Source organism: Mixophyes fleayi, chromosome 1, assembly GCF_038048845.1.
Source record: "Mixophyes fleayi isolate aMixFle1 chromosome 1, aMixFle1.hap1, whole genome shotgun sequence".
NCBI classification, from domain to species: Eukaryota; Metazoa; Chordata; class Amphibia; order Anura; family Limnodynastidae; genus Mixophyes; species Mixophyes fleayi.
The window spans coordinates 144283401-144303401 of NC_134402.1; the positions used below are offsets into that span (position 1 = coordinate 144283401).

The 20001-nt window shown below is 40.0% G+C and overlaps 1 protein-coding gene across 2 annotated transcripts in view; it reads right to left on the minus strand.

Moving 5' to 3' along the window:
- Window positions 1-20001, minus strand: part of MTTP (microsomal triglyceride transfer protein) — a 125087-nt gene that overhangs the window by 76554 nt on the left and 28532 nt on the right. Inside the window, exon 1 of one of the 2 annotated variants that reach the window (XM_075201255.1) lies at window positions 12830-12965. The exons of the other annotated variant lie outside the window; for it this stretch is intronic. Coding sequence (XP_075057356.1) covers window positions 12830-12893 — 64 coding nt within the window. The 5' untranslated portion in view covers window positions 12894-12965. Of the gene's footprint in view, window positions 1-12829; window positions 12966-20001 lie in introns of those variants that run through there. 2 annotated transcript variants of the gene reach the window in all.

The following is a 20001-nucleotide window of genomic DNA, read 5'->3' on the forward strand; positions in this document are numbered from 1 at the left end:
TATGTAACATGATTTAGATATAGAGTCTACGTGTGGAACAAAGGATAGTTCTGAGTCAAGGATCACACCTAGACAGCAAGCTTGAGGAGTGGGGTTTAAGGTCACGTTCTTAACAGAAATAGAAATGTCAGATATGCTTCTGTTGGTGGGTGGGAATATTGTTAACACTGTTTTAGAAAGATTGCATTTGAATTAGCGAGAGGACATTCAAGATGAAATGGCAGAAAGACAGTCAGTAACACGGGATGACATAGAAACTGAGAGATCAGGAGAGGATAGATAAATTTGGGTATCATCTGCATAGAGATGATACTGAAATCCAAAGGAGCTTATAAGCTTTCCAAGAGAAGTTGTATAGATAGAGAACAGCAGAGTACCTATTACTGAGCCTTTTGGTACTCCAAGTGATAAAGGAAACGGTGGATTCAGAGAAATTAACACAGAAAGAGTGATTATAGAATGTTAGGATGAGAACCAGGATAGGACAGTGCCTTAGAGACCTAGGTATTGTAGTATCTGTATGAGAAGAGAGAGGTCAACAGTGTCAAATTCAGCAGAGAGATCCAGGAGAATTAGAAAAGAGTAATGACCTTTAGTTTAAGCAGTAATCAAACCATTGACATCCTTAGTCAATGCAATCTCTGTGGAGCGTTGATAAAGAAATCCAGACTGAAGAGGATCCAATAGGTTGTTTGCGTAAAGGAAGCATATGAGACGAGTGTAGGCAAGTCTCTCTAGAAGCTTGGATGGGCATGGGAGCTGAGAGATGGGACTGTAATTTGAGAGAGTTTGGGTCAGAATTTTGTTTTTTCAGAATAGAAATAATCAATGCATGCTTGTATAATGACGGGAAGATACCAGTAGAAAGCTATACATTACAGATTTTAGTTAAAGGTGGAATGAGCACAGGAGACAGGGATCTACTAATTTTTGAGGGACGAGGATCAAGAAAACAGAAGATAGAGTACGAAGTATAGATGAGGATTTGGAAGTATGTTTGTTTTGCAGTGTCCTAAGTATCTATAAGAGTGGTAGATAGAAGTATATATTAAGAAATCACTAGGGGTACGAGATTTATGCCAGTGACATTCTGCTTTACTGTCAAGTTTTTGAATATTTTATGTTACCTTAGTATGCCAAGGCTGTATGTAAATAAATGATGATGATGATGATAATAATGAAGGCTGACATCGAAGTCGACGTATAGTATGAAGAGTCGCTGGAGCCACTTGATCAAGGGCTGTTGCTAGGGTTTGGTGAAAATTAGGTACTGCCATCTCAGGCGAGGAGAATGTAGAGAGTGTGGAGAGAAGGTGTTGGAGAGAGGTGAAAAAAAGGAAATCCGAAACTTAGCACAGACTATGGAAAACAAGATCAAGGCAATGGCCATCCTGATGAATAGATGATTCAACCCACTAGGAGAGGTTGAGGGAGGAGGTTAGAAAGACTAGTTTTGAAGCAGCTTTGGAAGGTGGATTGAACGTGAGTGATGGGACATTTGGTAGAACTGTGAATGTGCACTGTGGGGAGAAAGACGTAATCCAACCCCACCTCCTTGTTTGCCTCCAGGTCTGGGGGTGTGAGTGATATGGAGGCCACCATGTGAAAGGACTGGAGGTGAGACTGTGACTCATTGTGTAAGCCATGTTTCTGTTATTGCAAGATGGTTGAGGTTGTTTGAGAGAAAGAGGTTGTGTAAGTTTGTTACAAACAGAGTGTGCATTCCAAAGAGCACATTTAAAGGATTTTGGAAGAGGGGACACAGGTGTTTGAGGTTTGCTGTATTGCAGTAGTGTTCTGATATACACTATGTGTGTGTGTGAGGAGTGTGGGAGACTTATACTAGGTGATATATCACCAGGACCCTCTTAACAACATTATGGGCCCCCGGGCAAAGCAGTGCACCGGAGTCCCTATATATATATATATATATATATATATATATATATATATATATATATATACGTAAAAAAAAAGAAGTTATATATATATATATGGGACACCTTTTTGACCCATTCCGGTATCCGTAGACAGGAAGTGACTCTGCGCTCCACTGTGGAACGCATCGCACCCGCGGACTCCGGCACACACGATCCGACTGTTGCAACCAGCCTGCCTGTTCTGGAGTTCCACTCTGAAGGAGATCATTGGACCTTGATTCTCCTTCATCCAGCAACGCTTCCACGCCGTTTACCAACACTAGCGTGAGTTCGGTGGTGCACACTCTGGTCATCACTCCATTTTTATCAATTCGTATTTTAGTTAGCGTGTTTATGCCGTGCATGTTTTCATTGTAGTTTATTATTATGGCCAGCATTGGGTCTTATTAAACTGCTTTTTAGTTATTCCCTCTTGGTCCCATACGTTTTGTTCAGTCTTACGGATTACATTTTTTACTGCAACATTATTGTGTACCAACTATAGCACGTATTATCAGCTGATATCATCTTCCTTTCCTTCTTTGTCTCCTTTCCCTCCCTTTCCTTCCCCCCCCTTTTTTCCTTTCTTTCCCTTCTTCTTTTTGAGGTTTATCCTGACATACGTGGACATGTGTGGATTTCTGGATTGATCCCTAATTGGTTCATACCCCATTGACGGCAATTTCAAATCCTGCAAGTGTTTTTCAGAGACTTTGTGTGTTTTTTGTGGACTCATTGAGCCAAGGACTATTGTTTTTTTTTTACATTCAAACTATCATTTAGTTTATTCCACGGTATGCATTGGTACACCACCTTTAGTTTGTCATATCAAGCCATTGTATGTGATGTGTCTAATTTATTCTGCTACAATATTCACCCCTTTTTTCTATTAACACTTCGCGAGCGCAGTTGGAACATATTTATATTTACTGTATCTACAAAGAGGGATTCCTTGGTTCCCCCGCTGCTGTGAGTGTGTCACGCAGTCTGATATTGAGCGCATATGTATATCTATTATAAATATATATATATATATATATATATCACTTTTTTTTACACACACACACATACTGGTCAGCCGTCAGCGTCCCTTGAAATAATTTTAAAAAAACAAAACCTTAACTTACCTTATTCTCTGATGCGATCCTCTTCACTCTTCTTCCATGTCACTGCTGCGCGAAAAAACAACTTTCATCAGCAGGCAGCTGGGGACTCCTCCGTGCTGCGCTCCGCAATGGATGTCGGGTGGGTGTGATGACGTCACGCCCGACATGCACTGCAAGTGCCGCATGGAGGTGGAGACCAGGGAGGGAGCCGGATCGCCAACTGACTGCAAGGTAAGTATTTTCTTCTTTTTTTTTTTGCAGGATTTTTTTTCTAGCGCTGCCTCTGATAGGCCCCATGGCTCGCAGGGCCCCCGGGCACCTGCCCCTTGTGCCCAATGGAAGAGACGGCCCTGTATATTACCAGCTAATAGAAGCAGAGAGAAAGAAAGATAGGTAAGAGGTTTGTAAAATGTGTGGCCTTTTATTTTCTGGTGACGGGAGGAGGCTGTACCAGTTAGAGATAATAAATAGGAGAAAAGTTCATCTGTGTTAACTAGAGGTGAGTGGAGTAGTGAAGGTGCAATGTGGACAAACGTTTGTGTTGGAGGAAGGGTGAAGGATGATATAGTCCTAAAGATAATGCCATGAAGGGAGAGTAAGAAAAAAATTTGCTAAACTTTGTCAATCAAGAGTAAAAAGCCACAAAGTTGAGGAAATTTAAAGACATGCATATTTGCAATGGTCAGTGTAGTTAGAGAAGTAATGCAGAGTTAGGCCGCAGCAGATGTAGCTCATTTCTGGATGTCTTCAGATGTTGTCAGGGCCGGACTAGCCATCTGGCTCTTCTGGCAAATGCCAGAAGGGCCAATGGCCTGATGGGCCGATCTGATTCAGTGACATGCGGATGATGCAAATAATCACATGGGATGCACACCATGTGACAGGTACCATCCCATGTGATTACTTGCATCGGCCGCACGTCACTAAATCTCTGTCCGCCGAGCAGCACACAGGGATGTGCTGCTGCACGGGCGGGCATGCGGACGGCTGGATCGCGAAGTTAAGCAGACTGTACGCGTGCGGATGTAACAAGATAAGTGTGTGTTTGTGTGTTATGTTAATATAGTGTGTGTGTGTGTGATGTTAATATAGTGCATGTGTGTAGAACTGTGTCATAGTAGGCATCATATCAATCTGCATTATAATGCAGATCATGATTTCACAATTAGTCAGGCATTATTGTGTCCAGCCAGCTCTACCCCCCTGACATCATGATCATCATTCACCAAATGCCACAGGGTTTAAAAATAGAAGCAGTGGGTTAACAACTTAAGACAGGGCCAATAAGGTGCAGCATTGCCTTGCTGAAGTGGTAGGTATAGTAGACATAGGGGCATATTTAATAAAGCACGATAGTGCTTTTAACGGGTCATTAAGGTGTCCTCCTGTCCTCCGCAAATTTATTAAGGGTGCATCGCAGCAGATATCATGGATATCTGCTGCTTTGCATTCCTCTTCGTTTTTGGGAGCAGTCACCATTCAACATGAAGCTGGCGTACATCATCGGAATTGAAGAAATCTAATTCTATCAGCTCTGCTCCGAAGAGCAGAGCGGTACAGCGCATGTGTGGAGGGATCACATGATCCCTCCCTGTCACTCAGCGCGCTCTCTCTGCAACTATCGTTGCAGAGACAGAGTGGGGATCTTCTTGTCAATTGCGCATGTCCAGTTCTTGGAACTGGACATGCACAATTGAAGAGTGAAGAGAAGACCCGGAGACAGCGCTTCCGAAGAGAGGGGTAAGTATGATTTTTTTTATCACTGAAACAGCAGTTTTTCGGAACTGCTGTTTCTGTGCAGGGCTGTACATAAATGTGAGAAATAGTTCAATCCTTATAATTGCGATAAGGATTGAAAACTACTTTTCACTTTATGTGAATATTGATAAATGTGCCCTATAGTGTCTCCACAATCAGCCAAGAAACTGTTATAAGTACTGTATTGGAAGACACATATTTTAAACTACATAAGCAAGGTTCATGCTTCTAGTAGATAACCTTGGGGTGTTGCTAATTGACTAAACAATCATTGTATAAAGATGGAATGGTCTGTTAAATACAGTTTATAGTATGTATCTCCTTAAACTGCTGTTATTACATACATGTCTGGTAGCGGATATAGGCGTCTTATTTATGAAAGGGTGAAAGGGATTTATTGCACTGTCCTACCCTTTGAAGCTCTCATTTTTGTCAGGCAACAGGCAAAACTATGTAACAGGGTATAGAATAGCAAAACCGCTGACCAGTAAGGTGAATATCATTGATTATCTGGTTACAATGGCACCTGTCAAGGGATGGGATATATTAGGCAGCAAGTGAACAGTCAGTTCTTGAAATTGATATGTTGGAAGCAACAAAAAAATGGACAAGCATAAAGATCTGAGCGACTTTGACAAGGACCAAATTATGATGGCTAGATGACTGGTTCGATGCAGCATGGTGGCTTAGTGGTTAGCACTTCTGCCTCACAGCACTGGCGTCATGAGTTCGATTCCTGACCATGGCTTTATCTGTGTGGAGTTTGTATGTACTCCCCATGTTTGCGTAGGTTTCCTCCCATACTCCAAAAACATACTAGTAGATTAATTGACTGCTATTAAATTGACCTTAGTCTTTCTTGGTGTGAAAATTATTATTGCTGGGAAAGGAGGGAGGCCTAATTATAAAACGTGAGTGCTACTGATTTAACACCTGGGCTGGTTGGAGTTTTTTAAATCTTATGTACCCATTTTTTTTTCAAAATAGGGCATCCAACATTCCAGGATCAAGACAAGCAGGAACTGAGCTAAATACACCAGCAGCCCCAAGTAGTGAAAGTGACAAGACAGGTATGAGAGAGCAGGACAGTCTACCAACTGTCCTGAATCTGGTGTGGCAGTCCTGAATTTGGGTGACTGCCTCGCTTAGTCAGGATTTGGTCCAACTACAAGGACAGTTGGGAGGTATTTCCCACTTCACAATGTACTGCTTGTGAAGGCAGAGCTGTGTGCATCTAACAGTAGTGCACACAGTATTGCCTGTGTATTTGTCTAAAATGATAACCATGTTACATAATAGGGGCCCTGCTGTCTTAAATTCCCTGGCCCCCCCAAGCTTTAATCCAGCTCTGGTTAGGGGAAAGGAGCTGATAGCTGCTCCCGGTCCTTGGACAGGACACAGCCTACAGAGCAAGTCGAGGAGTCCTAAGTATCAGAAGATTTTGTAATCTCGTGAGACAAAAAGCTTCCCTGCTCATTCTACAGAAAGTTCCCACCCTGATGGATGTCAGCAGCACCAGAAGCATAGATAAGTACAGTGGGCTGGGGGGTGTCATAATGTGACTGAAAGGGCGTGATAAATGTAATGTTTTATTACAATATATGTATCAATGCCCCATGTTGACCACACCCCCAGCACAATGTGGTCACGCCCTTTTTGGCAATGCCACGTAGCGGCGGCACACAGTTTATTTGCTGCTCATCTCTGAAGGGGGGCCCCAAAAGTTCACTGTACCCGGGCCCCAAATTTCTCTTGCCTTTCCTGTACATACCATTATCTGATACTGGTAAGCCCCATCCTGCAAATAGAGAGTCAAGCTGCGTGTAATACATTTGTATCTCACGGGACACCATATAACAATGACCTTTGCAAAAAGTACTGTAATATTATTATTATCTGGACCAGAGGTGGGCCTGTGTGCTTTAAATGCCAGTCCCAATCAGGCCCTGGATGTTGTCCAATGTTTGTCCAACTGTGTTGTTTAACTGTGCAGAAAACACATGTCTGACCAGAGCCGGATTTAGACATCATGGGGCCTTACGCAAGATACTGGTTTGGGGCCCCCTCCCTGAAAAAATCCATAGCTCTATAGTTTTTTAGCAAAGCATATACTCCTATTTAGGGGCTGTCTGGCAGACTTTAGCCCGGGGGGGGGGTAAGCATATAGCACTGTCTCATAAGTAGTGGCCCATTTTTAAAGGGTGGTCTCATCGCCGGCCCTGGGAGGGCCCTCTGGGGACCGCTGGGCCCTAGGCAATTGCCTAGGTTGCCTAGTGGTAAATCCGGCCCTGTGTCTGACCCTACATACGTCTCCACGCAGAGTGTATGCTAAGATATAGTTTAGGCTGATTTAAGAATACACTACATGTGTGCTAATTGGTTAGCTAATCATAGAAACCCCCCTCATCAAAACATTTGTACTATTAAGCTACAAGAGCAGGCCTGTGTAATAAAATGATTCAATGAGCAGCAACTCACAGGTTATGGCAAGATAACAAATTTCTGTTACATACTTTTTTAAACTAGAAAGTTGCACAGATGAAATGGACAAATTAATGAGATGAGGTTCAGGATAGACATCATTTTCCCTTCCCCCTCCTTTATTCTGCCTTTCAAACAAAAAAATATCAAGGCATAAAATAAGTCAAAGGCCAAGCACGATTTTATTTTATTTTTTTATTTTGTATTAAGTAATTCTCTATAGCTTAATTACTTAGACCATTAACCATTAAATAAAATAACATGAGCCCCATTAATTTTTATAATTTTACACTTCCCTCCCACCATAAGCTTTGTAGTGCTACAACTAATTACCCTAAATCTCTGTGAGGGACCCAATTAAATTATTGTAATTACTGTATTGAAGAGGCATCTGACCGCTTCTTGTACTCTGATTGGTGGAGGGTTCCAGCCATTCACCAATCAGTTTGTTGAGGCCCCTCTACTCTGACTGGTGAATAATAATAATAATAATAATGAATACAAATAAGCATTATATCACAAAAATGGATAAATATGAGCTAGCAATTACAGCTAGCATGGATAGAGGTACAAATTCCATGTGTGGCAGTAAACAAACAGCAAAAAATCTCAGCATAAGACATGAAATCGGGGAAGTATGAGGTGGACGAACATGAGACATAGGGTAGAGTGGACCCTGCTCATGAGAACTTACATTCTAGACAATGACCAGGGCCATGCACAAAATTAGCTGTTGGCAGCCATCTACTAGGTATGACAGAAGCCTGTCATAACCAGTGACTGTGCAGCTGTATAGAGCATGCTGGCAGCTATGAACCAAACAGAGGATGCTGCCTGGCCACTCCAATTGCATTTAAAAATAAGGGGTGGTGTTGATAAGGGCTTTGTAGGTGAGGATGAATAACTTGAATCATATTTTGAAGGATATGGAGAGCAGGTGTAGGGATTTGCAGAGTGATGTGGCAGATGTACTGTCTGTACATTACCAATCTGTCTTTTATGTCAAATTATTTCTCAGATATTCCTTTTGTGAGAATAGTTACAAATAATATTTCCAGAGACACATGGTCTGGCATTATAGTAACTCATTCTATAGCATCTCCAGTAACCACTTTTTTTTAAAAGGATAACTATGGCAGGAATTATGTTTTACCCTACAAGGCTTGACAGACGCCAGTAGTATGTGCTTGCAGGCATATAAGGGTGGTTTTGATGACTATTCAGTTGGAGTACCACAAGGCTAGGTCATCTGCTTTTTTCTATCTATATCACTCCTCTTTGGAAACAAAAACGCATTTTTGGGGGGGTTTCAATAAAATTTCTTTGCATTCACCCAAATTTATCTATCTATCTCTCACCATTTGATGCCCTCTTTCCATCTCAAACTCAATCTTTCACAAGCTGAGCTAATAATATTCCTATTACTTGCCTGATATCTCTATTTCTGTAGACAACACAAGAAAAAACCCTAACCACAAGTGTGTGGACTAGGTGTCATTCTTTACTTAAAAATCTCCTTTGTTCTTTACTACAAATCTGTTTTCTATATATTCAAATCATGTTACATACATCTAAGAAACGTTTCCATAATAAGCACATATCTCACACAAGTCATCGTAAAAACCTCTAATTCGAGCATTGATTATCTCACATTCACTTTTGCAATTGTCCTCTCACTTGTCTTCTCTTAACCAGACTTTCACCCTATCAATCAATTTTAAATACAGCAGCGAGAATAATTTTCCTTACAAGATGTTCTTCTACTGCTGCTTCTCTCTGTCTGTCCCTACATTGGTTGCTTGTATTTTTTAGAATCCAATACAAATATTTTTTCTAGCATTCAAAGCCATTAGCAAAACTACACCAGCATCTCTACACTTGTATCAAAATATCGACCTCTCTTGCCTCTATCTCCACACACATTACCTGCTCCCATTCCCTGATACAGGACTTTTATCAGGCTGTACCTTGTACCCTTACTCATACAACTTTTTACTCGTAGACATTTTACTAGCCTTCAAATTTGAAGCATTCCCTGAAAAAAACTCACCTCTTTATGAAAACTTAGCAAATTTCTAAACCACCATAATAACTTTCCTTGACCATCCAACTCAATTACCACCATTCCACATAGTTCTCTCAAAACTTACATTTATTCTTCTTCTATACTCAACCCTCTGATCTCCCAAGCCAACTTCACTGTGTAACTGGATCATAAATCCTCCCCATTGCAATCTGGATATTCCAATATGCAATATGTCACATTTAACCTCATGTACACTACATGGCCAAAAGTATGTGGACTTCTAATTAGTGTGTTTGGCCATTTCAGCCATTGCTAACAGGTACATACAATAAAGCATACAGCCATGCAATCTCTATAGTCAAATATTAGCAGTAGAATGGGTCATAGTGAAGAGCTCAGTGACTTTCAAAGTGGCATTATCATAGCATACCAGCTTTCCAAGAAGTTAGTTTGTTAAAGTACTGACCTGCTAGAGCTGTCCCAGTCAACTCTAAGTGCGGTTATTGTGAAATGGAAAAATCTAGTAGCAACAACAGTTCAGCTACGAAGCAGTAGGCTACACCAAGCTCACAGAATGTGACCGCCGAGTGCTGACTCGCATAAAAATTGTCTGTCATGTTGCAACTCATTACCAAGTTACAAACTGCCTCTGGTAACACAAAAACAGTTTTTCAGGAGCTTCATGGCTTGGATTTCCATGGGCGAGTAGCTGCACCAAATCATCAGATCACCATTTACAATGCCAAAGGTTGACTGAAGTGCTGTTAAGCATATAACCATTGGAATACTAGAGTAGTGGAAGCGTTCTCTGGAGTGACAAATTACGCTTCACCATCTGGCAGTCTGACGGAGGAATCTGGGTTTGGAAGATGCCATGAGAATGCTTCCTAGATGAACACATACTGCCAACTGTGGAGGAAGAATAATTATCTGGGGCTGTTTTTCATAGTTTGGCCTGGGCCCTTAGTTCCAGTGAAGTGTAATCTCAATAGTACAGCATTCAATGACATTCTGGAGAATTGTACACTTCCAACTTTGTGCCAAGAGTTTGAGAAAGACCCTTTCCTGTTCCAGCATGATAATGTTCCCATGCGCAAAGCGATGTCCATCAAAAAAATGCTTTCTTGAGCTTTAGAAGAACTTGACTAACCTGCACAGAGCCCTGACCTCAACCTCAAAAAACTTTGGGATGAATTGGTATACAAACTGCGAGCCAGGTCTTATTCCTCGCAATAACAGTGTCCAACCTCACTAATGCTCTTATGGCTAAATGGATGTGATTCTCTGGAGTCATGTTCTAAACTCTAAAGCCTGAATGTGCTATAGTAGCAAAGGGGGGACCAACTCCATATTAATGAGCATTGTTTTGGAATGAGATGTTTTATGCTCCTATAGATTCTTATCTCTTTGTCTGTCTATACCCAGTTTTGTTTTAGTTTTGTGTTTGCAAAGTGCTGTAGAATAGGCTGACACTAAATAAATAAATACATATTAAAAACTTAATAAATAAAATAAAAAAATATAATAATGAATAAATATAAAAAGACAGATGTCTGGGGTGATGGCAATAAGACTTTTTATGCATATCTTAAAATTTGTATTGCACGCATACCTCTTATTTATCTGGAACTATAGTTATCTGAGCAGGGGCACTAACCTTTGGAGTAAGTGGATTTAATCAATAAAGAGGAGCAATAAAATAGTATGAAATACTTGATACTGAGTAATATACAAATAACTTTGCACTCTTTAGTTACTTCATACTGCCAACATGTCCAAAATGAGCCAAAGTAAAAATGACATCTGTTACAAATCTAGGGGTATAGCTAAAAAACTGCAAGTTTGAAAAAGTGGAGATAATGCCTATAGCAACCAATCAGATTCTAGCTGTCATTTTGCAAAATGTACTTAATAAATGATAACTAGAATCTGATTGATTGCTACAGGCAACATCTTCACTTTTTCAAACCCGCAGTTTAGTAAATATACCCACTAGACTGTTTATTATCAATTTAAAATTGATAGTATCTACTGCATAATCATATTGAAGTACACTTTATTTTGTATGGTAACCTGATGATTATCACATTGAAGTCTTTAATAACATTTTTATCAGGTATATTGGGTTTACCAATAATTGAGTTCAGGATTGTCTAACTGGTAGGCTGCAGGCTGGGAAATCTGTGGCTCCTAGCTTACAAGAAGTGTATTAATATTTAAGTTGCATTATATATTATATGCCACATACATCATACTAAAAACACCAATAGGACTAGCGTTAGTAGCAGTAGTATTATGCCCTAATTCTCTGGGGCAAACTTAAAGAATAATTAGTACATAAATCCATGGCAGCCCTATATACCTGTTCCTATCTATGGATAATAACACCTTACATTTGTAATTTAAGATAAGGGTTTAAATCACAGAATCCTCATTGTATACCTTTCTTTTAGAGTTGTCAACAGTGTCTTATACCATAGTTCAAACGATACCAGCACTGTTGCCTTTAAATACATTTTGAAATCAGTAAGCTTGCACATATTGTGATTATATTTGTACGTGTCCTTTTATTTATGCGCATTAGCTTTTCAAATACAAAAAACAAAGTTGAGTTATGTTGAACTCTTTAACGAACCTATGGGGGCCAACATGTCAAGACGACAAGGTAATGTACTCTATTGTGCATATCCTTCACCTTTATGTTTATAACAATTCCCTAATGATTTTATTTTATTTGTATCTATTTACACATTAAAGATGCTAAAATTACAGTCAGTAAAAAATAACTAAAGTCTTTGGGGTATATTTACTAAACTGTGGGTTTGAAAAAAATGGAGATGTTGCCTATAGTAACCAATCAGATTCTAGCTGTCATTTTGTAGAATGCACTAAATAAAATGAAAGCTAGAATCTGATTGGTTGCTACATCTCCACTTGTCAACATCTCCACTTGTCCAAACCCACAGTTTAGTAAATCTAGCCCTTTGTCTTATAGCCAAATTATAGTGCTCAGTAAAATTAGCATGTTATTGACACCAGTAACTGATCAAACAGAATGATTTGTGGTTGAGTATGATTTAAATCTCAATATTTGCAGTTTCTGAACCGCTTATTAGTCAGTACATATAAAATTGGTTGTAAAAATATTTTGAATCCTGTTGGCAACAATGTACAATGATTTTAAACCAACAGTTCGGTATGTATGAAATAAATGGAGTAAGCAGAAGATTTGATTACATAATACAATATCACATGATACCAAAAAGGTAACAACAACCTAGAAAAACAACATCGAAGCTGCTTTCTACATTTCTACATGCATCACACACAGGAATGCTATACAATATCACACTAAACTATTTTAAGTTATGTATAGCCCATGTAAATATAGAATGAAACACATTACACAGCTTAAGAGAGCTTACTATTTGCTACACTCAGTCAGCATTTACTATCTAAGGTGCACAACATAAGTAAAACAATGTCTGTAAACTTCTTACACTTTAACCTGCAAAAATAGTGACAAAATATATGCTTACCTCTAATGGAAGCAGAAGATGTGGAAAATATATAAAGAAAAAAAAATAATGTTAATGATATCATTGTTCCGTTCCCCCCAGCTAAAGCAGCTTATGTTAATGTACAAGGAACTGGTGACCAATGTTCACTGGGGAGAGACTCAAACAAAGTAAAGGAAGATTTAGACTGGAGAACAATGTTTATCTAGATGTAGTAAAGGTCATAATCCAAACTCCATTCACAGGTTCTGTTGACTAAAGGTCTTGCAGTTAATCATTATGCTGGAGTACTTTTTAAATGGTGCCCTCATTATTTAAATTGTGAGTTGTCCCTGCATTGTCTCACACAAAACATGTTTGGTAAACATAGAAGTCACCAAAATAATTGGGGATGATACCTAGTAAAGCTGGGTACACACTACACTGTTTTCGTCCAATAATCGGCTCAAACAGCCGACATACGACCGCTCGTTCAAAAGTCGGGTCAGTGTGTGCAGTGACACGATGGTCGAAAGTCTGCCCAAATGGACGATTATCGCTTCATTTGGTTGGTCATACCGTTTAATATTTTCGGTCCAATCTCGTTTCCGCTGTGTGGTGTGTATAAACTTCCGACCGATTCACAACAGTGAGTACGAAATTACAGTCATTGCTCACGACAACATGGCTGTAAAAAGTCGCTAAAGGGACATCTTCCCTTTATCGTCCTAAACAAGGCTAGTGTGTATGCAGTCCGATCGCATGTAAAATCGCTCGGCATAAAAAGTTGGTCAAAATTTCTGTAGCGTGTACCCAGCTTAAGTGTCAGCCAAACACCCTCTAGTCAGTGCCGGATTAAGGGAATGGAGGCCCCTGGGCTAAGGGGGCCTCCATTCCCCCGTGAGGGCCCCCCCCGTGATCCGAGCTGAACGCCCCCCCCCCCCCTGCTACTTACTTCCTTCCCCGGCGCGCTGTACGCCCTTTACTGAGGAGGTCTCGTGAAAGTGAGACTCACGAGATATCCTCGGTAAGGAGACTACAGCGCGCCAGAGAAGGACCGCAGTGAAAGTGCTCAGCAGCACTGATCGTGCCGGGGGTGCCCCCGCCCCTGACCGATCAATACTGCTGCTGAGCACTTTCAAGGGCCCCCTGGATGTCATAGGCCCCTGGGCTGTAGCCCAGTTAGCCCTATGGTTAATCCGGCCCTGCCCCTAGTGCAGTGGTTCCCAAACTTTTGCAGTTCACGGCACCCTTAGTCTCCATAATTTTTTCATGGCACCCCTCTAAAAGAATTACCGAACAGTCCAGTTTTATAAGTAGTCAAAAAAACGTAATAAGTATTTAGGTCAGGATATAAATACTTATTTAGTTGAATGAAACACATAAATCCAAGGGAAAAGAATATTTTTATAAAAAAAAATTCAATTACATTTCTGTCAAAGAATAATTTACAGCTAACTCACACTGTGCCCCCTTCATCCACACACACTCTGTCCCTCTGCATCCACTCACTCTGCCCCTCTGCATCCACTCACTCTGCCCCCTCTGCATCGTCACTCTGCCCCCTCCTTTATTCTTTTGCCCCTCTATTGCTGTTTCCTTTCACCTTCCCCTCCGTTTCTTTACTTATCATACTTGACCTTCTTTCTTATATTTCTTCAGTCTTTTCTTCTGTTTTCTTACCATTTTAGTGGTGCCGGGGACTCAGCATCCTCTCTCCTGCCGCTTGTCACAGAATGTCGGGCATGATGACGTCACGCCCGACATTCAGTGAGGAGGGAGGAGGAGGCTGGGTCCCGGGCATGGCCGATTTGGTAAGTTTTCGGTTTTTTTCCTCTTCCTGGCCACGGCACCCCTGGGAGCCACTGTGCACACTTTGGGAACCGCGGCCCTAGTGTCATGTGTATCAAAAGACAATTTTACAGGGCTGTATGTATATATATATATATATATATATATATATATATATATATATATATATATATATATATTTATATTTACATAGCTCTGATGCTCTCTGCGGTGTTGTACAAAAATGCAGTCCATTTGACAATGAAAACAATTTATCTTTCAGATTCTATACACAAAATTGTCTGCCTGTTTAACTTTTTGCCCCGTGGTCTATCTTTGATAGGCCAGATCTAAATTCTGTCCTTTGTTTGGGGTAAAAAAAAGAAAAAAGAGCCCTTAGATCAATCAATCCACAATATATATCCATGTTGGGTTGTGCCCATTATTGCTAAATACTTCTATGCTTCGGAAGTAGCCCAAATGATAGCCATCTACACACAGGCAACTTTTCTTGGGGAACCAGCAGTAGGTATTTTTGGGTTGCTCTCTCTTGCATTCTATTTCCTTTTGGGACAGAAAACCCCAAATGTTCACTACTCACCCCACTCTTTGAAACCACACTTTGGTAGCATCACTATTGTGCAATCCTGCACTTCTGCCAGTCTTCAACCTTTCACTGGTAAACAAATATGCCTGATCAGAAACAGAGACATTGTCCACTAGAATATGACCCTTAACTATTTTCAGACCAAATTTAAGATGGTCGAATACATCCAAGGGCAAGGATTGGTAAAAAATAAGTCAAAACACAGCAAAAAGTCCCATTAATACCGCATTTCATGAAGGCAGGTACACAGTGCTCATTCAGTGGTACATTAATTCCCTTAGTATTGCACTCTCTATTCGTGCATTCTCTTTGTTTTCAGGGACAAGTACTATGTACTAACGTACTTAGGTTAATTTATGAAATATGACCAGCCAGTAAGGCTTTAATTTTAACCTCCCCTCATTTTCAGCTAGCAGTATGACAAGGGCTCAACTGTACAACATTTACAAAATACCTTCATCCCGTCACCCCTGTAACAGGCTGTCCAACTGTGCTTGAAGAATGATACATTTTAGTATTCTGACACATTCTGTGTCAAGAGATCTGATGGAATAGCTGCCGTGCCCATCCAGTCAGTGCTCTTAATAGGCAATGGGGCTTCTCTTTTGCTAGATTAACATTAAATAATATCTTCAGTGAACATATCGCTTATGCTAGTCAAACATGTGCTAATTTGTTTGATCAAAGTTTTCCAACATTGTAAAGTGTCTGGTGTGTAAAAAGAGACAATCATATCTGCCAAACAAAAATATAATCAAGCGAAGGATGATTACCACAATGGTATGTGTGTGCAGTTATTGTGGAATTAAACTGCATGGTGATGTTGTCTCTTAACACAATTGCCTTATGACCAGATATAGACTTGGTTCATTTTCCTTATGCGTGGAAAGGATCTTCTTATTAGCTCTCTGTCGATAAGTATTTTACAATTTTCTAAAATCTCCACATATTCACCCTTTTCTAAAACTTTGGTGACATAGTAAAAAAAAATCAATTATATCTGTTGATATATTCATCCTTCAGTAAATTTAGTCTGCCTTGGGAAAATTGTTAGACTTAAAAGTAATTTGTTTCAGGCAGATATGCTATGACCTACTCTAATACTGAGATTAGTTTCACTGGTATATAGTTACCAGTTCCTTTTCTACTACAGTGTATTCTATTAGCAGTGTCATATATAGCATTCCATGGTTTCATTACACCTATCCGTAGAACAGAATACAAATAACACTGCAAATGCCAGAACTACTGACAGTGACTGGCAGTGCACTTGAATTGGGGCCCAGAATGTAAATGTGTCCCTCTTGCTACTTTTTTTCTGTTTACCATTTCTGTCACTGGTTGCACCCCTAATGCTTTTTCTTCAATTAACTGCAGCAGTCATTCAGAGTTCCCAGAAGCTTAGTGGTCCCTAATTCGCTGCTGAACTTGATGGCAACCAACCACAACAATGTAGCAGACTTTTACTGTGCATCTAAGGGCTGGCTGGCAGACTTTAGCTCAAGGAACATGCACAAAGCACTGGCTCATAAGTAGTGGCCCATCTTTAAAGGTTCTTGATACAATATATATTCATCAATATAAAAAAGAGGCTATTTTAGTGTTGCTTAACCCAGCAATACTTTATTATTATAAATGATAAATCTTAAATAATGTAAATAAATAAAGCAACAAAAAACAAACCTCACTTTACATTACATTTTACTTTTTATATCTTCTCACTACAGCACCTCTTTTTACATACCTGACTGATTATAAATATATATACACATTATATATATATATATATATATATATATATATATATATATATATATATATATATACACATACACACACACATATTTTATTACCATCTATTTATTTATATAGCGCCAGTAATTCGTATATGTATATGTATATATATATATATATATATATATATATATATATATATATATATATATATATATATATGTGTATGTATGTGGGTGTATCATAGAGCTATAAGATCACAACAATGAGTGCAACAAATAACAGGTATGTCTGTCCTATCAGCACACTGTTCTCCTTTCATCACACTGCTGTCCCCTTCATCACACTGCTCCCCCTTCATCACACTGCTTCTCCCTCCACCACAAGGGTTATCATCTGTCGCCCGTGTCTTCAATCGGCACAATGCCTTCCAGTCGTTGGTCATATCAGTCGGGAAGGAGCCTGATCGGAAGGAGCCGTTCGCTGTCTTTACGTCAGGGTAAGTGTTGTCGGGGTAGTCAGCATCAACGCACTGTAGCTATCATCACTATGCTGTCCCCTTCATCACACTGTGCCCCTTATTGCACTGTCACCCCTTGTCGCACTGTGACCCTTCATTACTGTGCCCCCCTCTGCCCAAGTTTTACTCACACATGTTCCGTCTGCCCACGTTTTACTTCACATGCCTCCGCTACCCACATGCTTTAAACACACATGCCCTTCTCTGTCCAGCAATTTAAATCACACATGCCCCCCTCTGCCAAGCAGTTTTAATCACACATGCCCGCTCCCCATCACATTACCCCTTCTTCTTACCTTACTCTCCATCAGTTACTTCCAGCTACCCAGGAACATAAAGACTTCCAGCAGTAGCTCCTGCAAGGTGTACCGTGTGACTGCTGCAGCCACATAACCTGGTGATGTCACACTCTGACCAGGATCTAGCCACTACCTTACAAGAGAAACGACAGCCTGTAAGGTCCGTGCATGGCTGTCGCATCGCATAGTACTCGCTGTGGCTGTGTAATTCATTCCCAGAATATTGTATTGCACGCTACAGTACAATATTCTATGTATGAATAATGTGGCTGCAGTGAGCACTATGCAATGTGACAGCCCATGCAGGGACTGCACAGGCTGTCTGTATCGCATTACCACTGGACCACCAGCCCAAAATACAATTTAATTGTCCAGCCTGGGGAGTATATGCCCTCCAGCCCACGGCTTAGCCCACCCGTGTACATCATTACGGGCAGCACGGCTTAGTGGTTAGCACTTCTGCCTCACAGCACTGGGTGCATGAGCTTAATTCCCAACCATGGCCTTATCTGTGTGGAGTTTGTATGTTCTCCCCGTGTTTGCGTGGGTTTCCTCAGGGTGCTCCGGTTTCCTCCCACACTCCAAAAACATACTGGTAGCTTAATTGACTGCTATCAAATTGACCCCAGTCTATCTTTCTCTCTCTCTCTGTGTGTGTATGTTAGGAAATTTAGACTGTAAGCTCCAATGGGGCAGGGACGGATGTGAGTTCTCTGTACAGCGCTGGGGAATTGGTGGCGCTATATGAATAGCTGATGATGATCATTAAAATATGTGTAAACAAAAATCATAGTATAAATTAAATAAAACAGAGCAGAGGTTTTTGTTTTTGTTCTGACCACTTACCCATTCTATATGCACAGACTTGTTACTTATTAGTGCACAGATACCAGCAGTGGTAGCGCTAGTTGCTCTATATACAAGGTCACTTTTGGGTCAATTGTACTACATACAATACCACAGCTACATGTACAATACATAGGAACAATGAAACATTACTTAGCCATTATTAGGTCATATTTACTGCAATTGATATTACCATTTGGTGATTCCTACCACCAGCAGTACTACCTTTATATTCATAATATATAAGCTTGATCTTACATTGCTTAACTTACTTGGTGATTTTTGCTGAATTTGACATAATAATTTCATCCTATGCTTTACACCTTTGTTAGGGCTAGATCTATCTTCTATTATTTATATGAAGAAATGTGCTGAACATTTTGCTGAAAGTTATATTTAATCACTAGAGAAGTGTGATGTGTGTCCAGTGACAGAGACTCTTATCTCACAGTCACACAGAACCTCCATTTTAACTGTAACCAACTGTCACCTCAGAGACATTCTCCATCTCATAGTTGGCATCCGTATTGCCTAGCTACGTTCATTTTCACAAGGACAACTGATTGTTCATATAGAAAGGGAAAGAGAAATTGTTTTATCAGATAAGCTATATGCAGAACTGTTTAAATCCGCTGTGCAATTTCTATAAACTGTTGCCAAAACACTGAAAGACAGTGAATATTGAGTTCAAACTTCTATTAAATGTGCTTAATTAATTGCATGCGATGATTAAATGACTAAACACCTAGAAAATGCTTGTAAACTTATATTCTGATAACTATATAAAATTATTTGCTCTGTTATCCTGTCAGAGTAACTGTCACTTGCAAACAGGTAAATGTATTTCACGGTCTCATCCTCTTCTGTTATCTCTTTCTATTTAGCAAATTTCTCTTTATAATGCCACCTCTCTCACATTTTTTTAATGTCTGTCTCAGATTTCTTTTTCACTGTGTCTCACCACCTTAGTTCACTGCTGCTCCTCAGTCACTCTATCATTCCTCTATTTACTTTTTTCACAAGGCTCCTCAGCCCTCTCTCTGTAACCCTGCTTCCTTGCTGAATCACTCCACAGTATTATTATTTCCTGTCACACAAAGTGTCCTGCAGTTTTCCGGGTATCTCACAGGGACATATTTATGAATATTAAGCTCAGTGGTCGAAGTGGAAATTTAGAAGTGACGGTATGAAAAATGTAATGGGAATGTAAACAAGTGAATGGAATTTTATTATTTTACAATGAAGGCAGTATGAGAAGTAGCGGTATGGCATACTACCATATACACCCCACTGCTACCACTGCTTACCTTTCAGTTCACACAAATTGTACTTTATCTTTAACTAAACTTAGGTATTAACGATATTTATCATGTCAAGAAACTGCAGTTCAGGGTTAGCGAGCCCAGTAATAAAAAAA